Here is a 12,147-nt window from a genome sequence, read left to right as displayed (position 1 = left end):
ATATAAGTAGTTTTTTTTTAGTCAGATAGATTGGATAACCCAATCTTAATTAAGGCTCATTGGCAAGCTATATAACTAGTTAAGCTAGTTATAAATGATTCGAATTTAAAAACCGAGGCCCATAAACAAACAAAAATAAACGGAACAATCCATACAGCCCACAAAACTTGTATAAACGGTTCGTTTGACGGTCTTACTTTTATAGTTAAAATTTTTTAAAATGCCAAATTGATTATTGACCTTTGAAGGCCACTCAGATTAGCCATTGACTTTTGCATCTATTTAATATTAAAAGGAAATATTTTATCATGATTTTTATACTTTTGCAAAACTGGATTTAATTTGTGTATTACTAGTTAAAAACACAAAATTACATTTTTAAATATGATCTCTCTTCATATAAATTTTTTTGAGTAAAGGACAAATCCGTCCCTGACCTTTTTTTTTTGCGGACATTTTCGTCCCCGAGGATTGGAAAATACTTTAATGTCCCTGACCCCTTGAAAAAGTGGACATATTTATCCCTCCGTTAGAGTCGCTCCGTTTGCCCTGACGGAAAACGGTGACGTGGCTCCCGTGGCGCTGACGTGGCCCCCGTGGCGCTGACGTGGCTGTTATGGGCTGCCATGTTGGATGAGCTTTTGAAAATAGGACGTATTAGTCCCCAGGGACCAAAACGTCTTCGTTTCTCCCCCACCCCCAATCTATGAAATCCTATGAGCCCTAATCCTTCAAATGCAGTGTGAAGGTGAAGCGGATGAAGGAAGAAAGGGAGCATTCCAACTCATGGCATCCGACGGAGCTCGGCCCCAAGTCTGACGGCCAGACCATCGAGTGGCTCCTCCGCCAGGCCGAGCCCTCAATCATCGCCACTACCAGAACCAGAACCACTCCCGCCAGCTTCTCCTCCGTTTCCGTCTCCGTACGCGGCGGTGCTGGCTCTCTCTCTTCTCCTTCCTCAACCTCTGCAGCGTCTTCGCTCGACCACAAGCCTTTGCTGGCTCTCAATCCCTTCATACTCGGCAAGCGCATACGCACCGACGACGACACTTCCGCCAAGGCCGACGGCGTCTTCGTGGGGCCCACCATAGGGTCCTTAGTAGGCCCCGGAGCTCCCGCGGGGCTCTGGGCCCTCCCGGCTAGGCCCGATTTTGGTCAAATTTGGAGTTTCGTAGCGGCTGCTCCTCCGCTGGAGATGGTTGTGCAGTCGGCGGCGGTGTCGGTGTCTCAATAGCAACAAGCTTCTTTGTTCGTTCATCATCGGCATCAGCAGCAGCAACAAGCCATGGGAGAAGCTTCGGCGGCAAGGCTAGGAAATTACCTTTCTGGACATCTGAATTTGCTGGCTTCTAAGTCGGGAGGGCCCGGAAAATTTTAGGTTTAGGACTCTTTTGTTTTTAGTTTTTTTAGTGGAGAAGTCCATGAATTCAATTAGGATTTGTTTTAAGTTATTTATTATGATGATGATGAATTGTTGCAGATTGAGGCTGGAAGCGGTTTTCAGAACCTTGATCATCAGTGTTTGCTGTGTGCAAGTGCAAATGCAGCTTGAAAATTCATAATGTTGGTCGTGATTAAAAGAAAGTAAAATTCTCCAAGTTGGAGAGACTAATAAGCTTTGTAATGATAATGGGATTGCATTATTGGTTGCTTGGTTTTTGAGTTTTTCACTTACTCTCGTCCATCATGTCCTAAATCCTAATGGAGTGTACAAGTTTGGTTGTTGTTGCAGCCAACTCAAGTGCAACTAGTAGATTTAGTGTTAATGGTGGTCAAGCTCAACTCAACTTTGTTCCCAATTTATTGGAGTACACAACTCAACACAACACACCACACTACATTCCAATTCCTGTGAAAGAATTCATGTGTTGTTCTTGTTAATCATATGGGTTTTGGCACAGCTTGATGGATGGTGAGTGGTGTGGTGAGTAATCAATGCTATCCTCTCTCTCAATCTCTCTATTTCTTTCACTTTCACATGTATTGTTCTTGTTAATGATATGTTCTTGTTCATCATGATGTTGTTTTCTAAAGTCACTATAGTGTGGGTGAAAGACCAGTGTTTTTTGAGGTTACAAGATTTCATAGATTGGGGATGGGGGAGAAACGAAGACGTTTTGGTCCCTGGGGACTAATACGTCCTATTTTCAAAAGCCCATCCAACGTGGCAGTCCGTAACGGCCAGGTCAGCGCCACGGGAGCCACGTCACCGTTTTCCGTCAGGGCAAACGGAGCAACTCTAACGGAGGGATAAATATGTCCACTTTTTCGAGGGGTCAGGGACATTAAAGTATTTTCTAATCCTCGGGGACGAAAATGTCCGCAAAAAAAAAGGTTAGGGACGGATTTGTCCTTTATTCAATTTTTTTTAATATTTTGTCTAGATCTCACTTAAAAAGAATATAGGGAGAAAAAAATTTAAATAATCTATTTCCTAGGCCATTGTTTGGATGGTAATAGAAAATAAAAAAAAATAAAAAAAAGAAAACAAATAAGAAGAAACAAATAATTTTCTTCTGTATTATTTAGATATAAAAACTAAAAAAATATAAAAAGAGAATATAAATATATCAAATGAGTTAAAATTGAGAGTAAATTTTGAAAACATAACTTTTTTTTTTGGTCAACGATATCTTCCAGCTCAACAGGATAAAGTCTAATTTGTCGCAAATCTAAATTTCCATTTAAAAACTTGTCGTTGCATCCACAAAGCGAGATTCGAACCATCGACACTTGCATAAACAAAGAGTGAGGTGACTACTCGATCAACCCAAATTACTTGAAAACAAAACTTTTAAACATGCTTTCTTCATATTTTCTTTCTGATGGAGGCAAGAAAATTTTTTTATGGTCCCACAACTAAATTTTGTCTAGTCATTTTCTGTAGTGAATCAGACAGGAGAAAATGTCTTTTTCCCACCCATTTTATTTCCCCTAGTTTTTTTTCTTGCTTATTTTTCTCTTGAATCAAACAATGTGCAAGAGAAAATCTTATACGGTGAGAAATTTTACTTGACAACACTTGGGAAAAAATTGATAAATAAATCATAATAGGGAGGCCAAAAAATATGGAGTAAATTACTAGAAAATGAGCATTGAATGACTACAACTACAATTTCCATCGAGTTACGAAAACTTCGTCAGTTACTATCAACAATACATACTCCACAAAATAAAAACACATGGATAGAAAGGCATCCGAATTGCTCTGACATCACAATTCACAACAAACTCGCTGTGTTACATGCAATGTAGAATCAAATACCAAAACCACCCTTCGTATCAACTATTTATTCGCATCACTTGCAGATTCCGGTGGCAATTTAACTATGCTTAGCTGGCCACCATCCTTCTGAGCAAAAGTAGCGGCTTTAATCTCATTGCAGTGATTAATGAACTTGCTCACCTCCTAATTTTACCAAGGTTGAAACAGAACAAGAATCAACAATTTGACCAAATTGCTTGACATGAGATAAGAAAAACCAGGGGTAAAAGGTTCTATCATTGCAAATATATTATCCCAAAAGGATACAAAAATAGAGGAAGTGAGCCTATAAATATGAATGTTGAGCACAGAAATCGCTACCTGATAAGAAGACATCCTACATCCACATACAAATGGACGTTACATTTGTCGGACTATAAAATCTATTACATATCTGCAAATCTACACGTTGCATAAAAGCCACTAGACACTGAGCAACACTTATGTTCCTCTAAAGGTTAACATTCTATAATATAATGGATGCACCAGACGCCATGTCCAATCTCACTTTGCAATTTAAGTTGTTGAGTGGCCTAATTTGTTTAAGATTCAAAGGACAGAAATGGGTACTGCGGAGAACAACAAAAATTCCTAATGCAAATGTGCACTGAGATATGAAACTGTAAGATCCTGTCATCATTGTAGCTCAACTAAAAGATAAAACAGATAATAGAGTATAGAATAGAAGATGGAATAGAAGCAGTGGAGCTGAATTTGTTGAGTGGCCTAATTTGTTTAAGATTCAAAGTACAGAAATGGGTAGTGAGGAGAACAACAAAAATCCCTAATGCGAATGTGCACTGAGATACGAAACTGTAAGATCCTGTTATCATTGTAGCTCAACTAAAGGATAAAACAGATAATTATCACTATCACTGCAAAACTAAGAACTGCAACAAAATGTTTGCTTCATTACGTGAGTCAAAACATCTGAACTTAGTGAGTAAAATCTAAACCGTTACCATAGGTAAAACCTAGATAACAGAAAGCCTAACCCCAAAAGATCTCACTTTAAAGCAACGCCAAGAAAAACATATGAACTCCCAACTCAAAATCTCAACCACACATTAATTACAAGTTTGGGGACAAAGCACGACAAAGCATTTGACCTTAGAGGGACATTTAAATTTCTAAATGACGTATCAAAGATAACTCTTTCTACATTGGGAGGAGAAGTCAAGAATTCGAAAATAGTTGCAAGCAAAAAAGTCGAGAGTGAACCCAAGTTCTACTGTTAAGGGGTCCTTGGAGAAGTAAGATTAAATGGCAAAAGAGGGACTCTACTTCATTAACATCTCTATCATTCAAGGTTCATAAAAGAGGAACTGCAAGAACGACATCCCGAGAAAATTGACAAACAAAAGCATTATGCAAGAACGATGCGTGAAAAGGCCAAGGGAAAGAACTTGAAGAAAAATACGGAAATCTCAGAGGCCAAATGCCTAACCCCCATCCCAAAAATCTTTGCTTGTCTAAAAACCTGTGAAGGTATGATTACTACATCATAACCAGATACTCAAACAGCTGCATACAGATACATTGCTACAAAGATTTAGCACTCTTCCTTCCTTCCAAAACCAACCTTCCCTTAGCAACCATAAAGAATCCAATATTCCAAAAGAGTTAATGGGATTGCTACCAGTGACCTTCTGCCATTTCTAAATTATCGTTTATGACTGTTAATATGTTTACTAGCTTAGTTAATCGAAATTAGAATATATAATTTTTATCCAAAAAATTAGGGTTCTACACTCTTGAATTAGGAATAAAACTGGAGGTTGTGTGGAAAAACTAAGAAGAAAAAAACTTCAAGTTTCAAAGAATTAAATAAATCTTTTTTTTATTACTTGAGTAGGGCAATCGTTAGTAACATTTGGAGTTCCAGCTAAACTATTTTTTCTTTTTCTTTTTAAACTGAACAACGACTAAAAAAGAAAAAAAAAATCAATGCAAATACATAATTAACATTAAAAAAATAATTTAAAGAAAAAAAAAAAGAGAAAAAGGAACTTACACGATCGGCATCCATCTCCTTTGTTAACTTTGATGGCTTAACGAATCTCTTCCCTATAACACCGAACGAAACGGTAACTTAATTAAGATAGGCCTTCCATTGAATCACTGTGTGCGTGATTAATAGAGATAGAAGAAAGTACCTTTACGAACAGACGGCGCTTTTCCATGGCGATTGGGAGGGACTGATTTATTCTTCTTTTGCCCTTTGAAAAGATTAGATTTCTGTGTCATCTCGTTCTGCCGCTGACTCCACTTGCAAGGGTTTTTGAGTCGGAACTCAGGACTGTGGTTAGGGTTTTAGTCTCTGCAACTGCAATATCTTAAAGGAAAGCTTGCACAATTTTCTTTTTAATGCTTGAAAAAGCTCAAAAAGTCAATAACTGATTATGTTATTACAAAATTAAATTGTTTTTACTTTGGCAATTTCGTCCTCCAATAAAAAAATTAAGGCAATTATATAAGAATTTTTTCTTAAAATAAAAAAGGGCCGTGTAACGAAAGTTTTCATGTTAAATACTACTATTAATTGGAAAGTTCTCTGGTATTTTAGTCTCAAATTTTGGATTTAAAACAATGAGGTGAACTAATAAAAATTTAATAAATGATTTATATTTGCTAAATTTAAATTACGACTAATTATAATTTAATTCCTTTAAATTATTTAATTCTAAATTTAACTAAAATTTAACCTATTGGTTTTTAGAAAATTAATTAGATTGATTAAAAACAATAGGCTTTTTGTTGGCAATTAAACTAAACTCCTCAATAACTTATATACAAATTGAAGAAGTTACTTGAAATAATTAATTCTATAAACTTAGTTTAACGAAAACAATGTTAGATATGTAAAAAATTTTATTATCATTAATCAAGTTGTTAAAAAATTATAAAAACTTATCATGATTGTCTCAATATTTAAAGTCGGAAAAAAAAATCAAAATAAATTCTAATGCTACAACATAATTGGTGACTATTATAATACTTTTGTTTAAAGTTTTGAAACTATGTATGATTTAATTAAAAAAATTAATTTAAAATATTTTTTTGAAGTATAAATTTGTTTAATTATTAACAACTCTATTTTTTATATTTTAATTTTTCTTTTATTTCATCCTCCTCGTTCATCATCATAGTTATCAAATCTGACTCGACCTGGCCAGTTTGATCGGAAATCCGATCACTTAGCCAAGTTGAACTACTCGTTGAATCGTTCATGCAACATATCCGGTCGAATCCGGTTCGACTCGATAGTTTTTATGTAAATCCGGTGATTTGGTTGGTTAATCCAACCCGGTCTAGGTCATGTTTATTAATTTATTTTTGCTTTTTTCTTGAAACGACGTCGCTTCAGACCCATCCCCTCCCCTTCTCCCCTCTTTGAATGAACCCTAACTCTCTAAGCCTCGTCTCTGAGTGGAACCACCCCCAGCCAGCATCATGCCCTCGTTTCTCTGTCTCTTCTCTCTCGAGCTTGGCGTCGACAGTGGGCAGCCTCTCACCCTCACCTCGTAACTCTCTCGAGCTCGGCGCCGGCAGACCCTCACCCTCACCTCGTCACTCTCTCGAGCTCGGCGTCGGCAGCCCCTCACCCTCACCTCGTCTCTCCCATGTCGTCAGTTCATCATTCCCTCAGCGTTGTCAGTTCATCACTCTCAGTCTCTTGGTCTCTCACCTCGTCGCTCTCTCGATCTCTCACCGTGAGTCTGTGACCCTGCGTTCGCTTCGTCGGAACCAGTGAAGTAGCATCTGCTCCCTTGGTTGGTGGTGGTGGTCGTCTTCTCAACTAGGTAAGCTACAGTTTTCGACCTTGTTCTTTCTCTAGTTCAATGTTGATTTCGGTGAATCTGGTGGTTGTTGAATGTGGTTGTTGTTGTTTTATTTAGTTTTTACAGTTGTTGCTGTTATTTCTCTGGTTTGATGCTAATTTTGGTGAACCTGAGCAAATTTTAGAGTTGTTGTTGTTCTTTCTGTGAATCAGATGCCGATCCTTCCCAACCGCTAAGGATATAGACGAAATTCATGTTCCGATTGTAAACTCCTAAGATATTGGTAGATATTCTAGATTTTCTTGTCCGATACCTAGATTTATCACTCTTAGGGACTGTAACATCTACGTAAGTGCCATCTAATGCTCCTAGACAACCCTATCTAATGGAAAAAACAAAATAGTTATTACATACAAGTAAACTTGACCAATAAAAATTTAAACTTTATGCAACACCTCACCTTAAACCATTTTTATTTGGAATCTATACAATCCTTTGGTACAAGGTCTGCCTTTGTAAATAAGATACTTTGGATACGCAAAATCGACCCTAATATCTTATGAAAATACGTACTAATAGTTTCACCAGACCTATAAAACCTAACTTGTACGCTACAATTTTTGGTATGATGAGCTAATATGATTAAGAAAGTTGCTACTTACTCGCCTATGCCAACATGAACATCTTCGTCTAACCCACCTTGAACTTCTAGCAATTCACACAAATTTGCAAATGCATTCAAACTCATTCTTAACCCCCATATGCAATTTCTATCTCCACCCGCTCCAATGATGTTATCTAATGTATCTCGCCTTAATGACAATGCGTTCACTTTTCGCCCAATTAAAGAATGACCCTACCTTCTATTCCTAATATACATATATAAAGTAACTAAAAAAAATAACATCAACGTATCAAATTGTAGTTTTATGATCCAGTAATATCCAACACATAACTTAATTTGTTTAGAACGACCCATCATGGTTTTTTAAGAACTCTTAATTTAGTTTAGTTGCTAATTTTTTTTACAATTGTATATACATAAATTAGAAATAAAATTCAAAATAGAAACATACTGATAGACTTCAAAACTAAGTAATCAACCAGCTGGCTCAGATTCCATAAGCAAAACAGCAAAAAAAAAATTATTGAAATTAATTAAATATATATCAATAGAAATATCACTAAAAAATGATTAAGATTTTATAAGATCTGTACCATTGAATTATCTTGCATGATGCTCTATGTTTGTTTTACCATATCATAACATTATTCTTAGACTTGTATTTATTTGTAAGAATATAATATCTTAGTTTAATTAAAAGATTTGATTTCTAAGTTGATGAAATATTAAAGAAAGCAAACAATGATAATAGTATATAAGATTTTATACTTATCATGCATGAAAGTTTAAAATATGCTATTTAGATGATTCTAATATTAATATTTTTTTATAATATATATATAATTTTTTTATTTTCAACAACTAAATGATGTTTAAGAATTTTTGAGAGTATCACACAGAGATTTGCACAATCATCAAGTAAAGATACACAAAGTTTTATTATCAGAGTAAGTTGAGAATTGGAAATAAGTATAAGAAGCTCTCAAATGGACTCAAAATTATACTTTTCTATCATCAAACTGATTTAAATTGAAACATAATACTCTCACCTTCTCTTTTTATTTATTACCATCACTTATAATCTATTTTATTGATCAGAATAAAGAAAAAAAATAACCCAACATAATACTCCAACTGAGCCCTAAACATAATACTCCAACCAAATTCCATTAAAAATATAATCGTTTCAGATATTGAAAACTATATGTTTATTGCGCATTTACATACCCAGAACAGAGAGAAAAGAAGATTACCCAACACATATGTGCTCGAAAAGAAAAAAAAGATATCAATACAGCAACATATAAACGCAATATACAAATAAACAAAAAGATTACAATTATTTCAAACTTTGAATTAAATTTTCTTGCACAGATGAAAGAGAAAGATTGTGATAAAACAATAAAAAATTTCACAAAATCAGGCGCCACACAGAAGTGAAGAAGACACAAAATTACAGAAAGCCAGAAACAGAGGAGAAGAGATTAGAATTAGTTAGAATTTGTGAAAAGGAGATGGAGACTGTCATAGAACAATAAAAAATTTTACAAAATCAACTAACACATACACACAATAAAGAATGCACGAAGTTTCAGAAACATAAGAAATTAGAGTTTGTAAAAGGAGAATAAGATATTTAAAATTTAAAAAAATTAACGAGAATAAAATAGTTCAAAAAAATTCAGATCTGTGTCATAACTTTAATTTAGTGTCTCATCATTTTAGTGAGACACAAAGAATATATATGTTGTGTATGTTTATAATATACGTATTTTTTTATTTTTATGTCTCACAAATTAAATAAGGTTGCGTTTGTTTTTAGAGACAGGACATAACATGACACTGAGACAGAGACAATAGGAAGGAGACACTAAAAATCATTCTTTGTGTATTGTGTTTGGATACGATGGACAAGACACTGATGTAATGTCTAGTATTATGTTTAGATATACATAGACAAGACTAAAATATTATATGAAATGGCTAAAATAGTCCTGTGATTCCAAATTTTCAACATCAATTACAAATTAATTTAATAAAAAATGAGAGTACAGAGAAGTACAGAACTTGAAAAAAATATTTGAAGAGGCAAAATATTTTAATAAAAAATATATTAGTATTTATATTAAAATAAAATTTATAAATATAATTATTTTATTTTTAAATTTATTATTAATATGTAAGAATACATATGGTTAAGATTAACAAAAAAATAAATTTGAGTTTGATTAATAAAAAATTTTATTTAGGTTAATAAGCCAAATTAATTTTAAATAAAAAATTAGTTTAAAAAAATTCATTTTTACATAAAAAAATAGTTTTTACACTTAATAATCTATTTTTATTTAGAAAATTAATTTTTTTTTATCAAAAAACTGATTTTTCTTTAAATTATATAAAATCAATTACAATTTATAAATTATTTTTTAGCATTTTAAAAGATCAATTTTACTTTTGATAATATTTATCTTTCAAAAGTTTTAAGATTAATTATTTTCGTATTATGAGTAAAGTATCGTTTTTGTCCCCAACATTTGGGGTAAGTCTCAAAGTTGTCCCTAACATTTCAATCGTCCTATTTAAATCCCTAACGTTTCAAAATTGACTCAATGTTGTCCTACCGTTAGGGATCTGTTAATAGAATTGACGACGGGATAAAATTGAGATGATTTTGAAACATTAGGAACTTAAATAGAACAAAAACGTTAGGGACAAAAACGATACATAAAAATAAATTTTAATTTATTTTTATCTTTTAATAATATCATTTTTTTACTGTACATAGTATTTAATTATTTTTTAATTACATCTAACTAAATTACACTTAATTAAATTACTTTCATTTTAAATAAATTTATTTTTTTTATAATTTTAAAGAATTTTGATATATTAGAGAGACAAAAAGTATAATTTATATTTTATTGTATATATATTATTTATTTTTTTACAAATTTATATACTAGTCATTCTACAAATATTTCATGATAACTAAAAATATTTAAGAGTAAAATTATAAAAAAAAATAATTTATTTAGAATGAAAGTAATATGATTAAGTGTAATTTATTTAGATGTGATTAAAAAATAATTGAATACTATGTATAGTAAAAAATTGATATTATTGAAGGATAAAATTAAAATTTATTTCTATGTATCATTTTTGTCTCCAACGTTTTCGTCTTATTTAAGTCCCTAACGTTTCAAAATCGTCTCAATTTTATCCCGCCGTCAATTCTGTTAACGGATCCCTAACGGCAGGACAACATTGAGTCAATTTTAAAATGTTAGGGAGTTAAATAGTGTTAGAGAATCATTAGCATCAATTTAGACCAATTAGTATCGTCTATATTTATATAGTATATCTGTATATTAATTATAGGATTATATGCCTTTATTACTTTGATTCATTTAGCACCTATAAATACCCCTTGTATATTGTACCTTTGATCATAACTCAATAATACACTTTTCATATTATTCTCTTAGTCTCTTGTTTCTAACATGGTATCAAGAGTTTAGGTTCCTTTTTTTTTTTCAATGCATATTAGTTCATAGCCCCATTGTTTTTCTTTCCGGCAGTGTTCTTTGGCCTCCTTTTTCGTTCCCTTCTCGACGCTTTGGTTCATCAACCCCGTAACCATCTTGTTCGCCTTGTCGCCGTGATTCCAACGCAACCGGAACCGCCGCCATCCTCCGCCGGACGCGCCGCCGAAAGACGCTGCCCCGACCAGGTTGTTCTTCCTTCCAGATTCCACCTGTGCCTCTTTGCTCTCGATTTTCGTCTTGTTTCTGACGCTTTGGTTCGTCACCTCCGGTATCATCGTGTTCTCCTCTTCGTCGTCTTTTCAACGCCGCCGAGATCTCCGCCATCAGCTACCGGACGCACCGTCACGCGCCGCTGGAATCCCGCTGCCCGCCTCCATCGTTTCTCCTTCAAAAGGTTCAGCAGCCGTTGGATCCGAGATCCAATCAGACGACCCTCGCGCTGCCACGTGTCGCGTTGTAGCTACCCTTGGCCGACCCGCGCACGCCTGCCCCGACCCACGCACGCCGGTCCGACCCGCCCGCGCTTCCACCTGGCTGCCCGCGTGTCTCTCTCCCTCCTCTCAGGTGCTGCCACGTGTCCTTGTGTCGCTGACGTGGCACTGACGTGGCTGCTGACGTGGCGGACAAGTGGGACCCTCCCTAAGGTTTTTTGGTGAGCTCTTTCCGATTTTGCCATCCGTTTCCTCATTTTCTGCTCAGAAATTGTAGTTTTTCTCTCCTCTCATTGTTTTCTATGACTACTTTTATGGAAAAGTCAGATGTTTTTGCTGCCACAGACAGAAAGGGGGCCTTCTGTCGCAACTGTAATCGTTTCGGGCACCCGTTCTCCAGCTGTCCCTCTGTTGAATGTCGCACATGCCACCAGAAAGGTCATATTAGCTACCATTGTACGCAACTGTTTTGCCATTATTGCAAGCTCCCGGGACATTT

The 12,147-nt window shown here is 34.8% G+C and overlaps 1 protein-coding gene and 1 pseudogene across 1 annotated transcript; one reads left to right on the top strand and one right to left on the bottom strand.

The window, feature by feature from the left end:
* The first annotated feature begins 757 nt into the window (after window positions 1–757).
* On the top strand, window positions 758–1,378 carry LOC130946019 (transcription factor TCP7-like; annotated as a pseudogene).
* A 1,700-nt stretch (window positions 1,379–3,078) lies between these two features.
* On the bottom strand, window positions 3,079–5,666 carry LOC130943999 (uncharacterized). Its single transcript, XM_057872113.1, has 3 exons — window positions 5,422–5,666; window positions 5,280–5,332; window positions 3,079–3,409 (listed from the first exon to the last, which is right to left on the bottom strand). The coding sequence occupies exons 1-3, from the start codon at window positions 5,510–5,512 to the stop codon at window positions 3,287–3,289; spliced, it is 267 nt and encodes an 88-aa protein (XP_057728096.1). The 5' UTR covers window positions 5,513–5,666; the 3' UTR covers window positions 3,079–3,286.
* Between the last annotated feature and the right edge of the window lie 6,481 nt (window positions 5,667–12,147).

Source organism: Arachis stenosperma, chromosome 8 (genome assembly GCF_014773155.1).
Source record: "Arachis stenosperma cultivar V10309 chromosome 8, arast.V10309.gnm1.PFL2, whole genome shotgun sequence".
In the NCBI taxonomy this organism is placed as follows: Eukaryota; Viridiplantae; Streptophyta; class Magnoliopsida; order Fabales; family Fabaceae; genus Arachis; species Arachis stenosperma.
Note: the sequence above shows the minus strand (reverse complement) of the source record. Positions and strands in the feature narration are given on the sequence as shown.

What these genes read in the sequence shown, in the direction of transcription:
- LOC130943999 (XM_057872113.1), bottom strand. Translation starts at nt 5,512, where the DNA reads ATGACACAGAAATCTAATCTTTTCAAAGGGCAAAAGAAGAATAAATCA. An exon ending in AGCGCCGTCTGTTCGTAAAG is followed by an intron (nt 5,333 to 5,421) that starts GTACTTTCTTCT and finishes TCGGTGTTATAG; the next exon opens with GGAAGAGATTCGTTAAGCCA. An exon ending in AGGAGATGGATGCCGATCGT is followed by an intron (nt 3,410 to 5,279) that starts GTAAGTTCCTTT and finishes TGGTAAAATTAG; the next exon opens with GAGGTGAGCAAGTTCATTAA.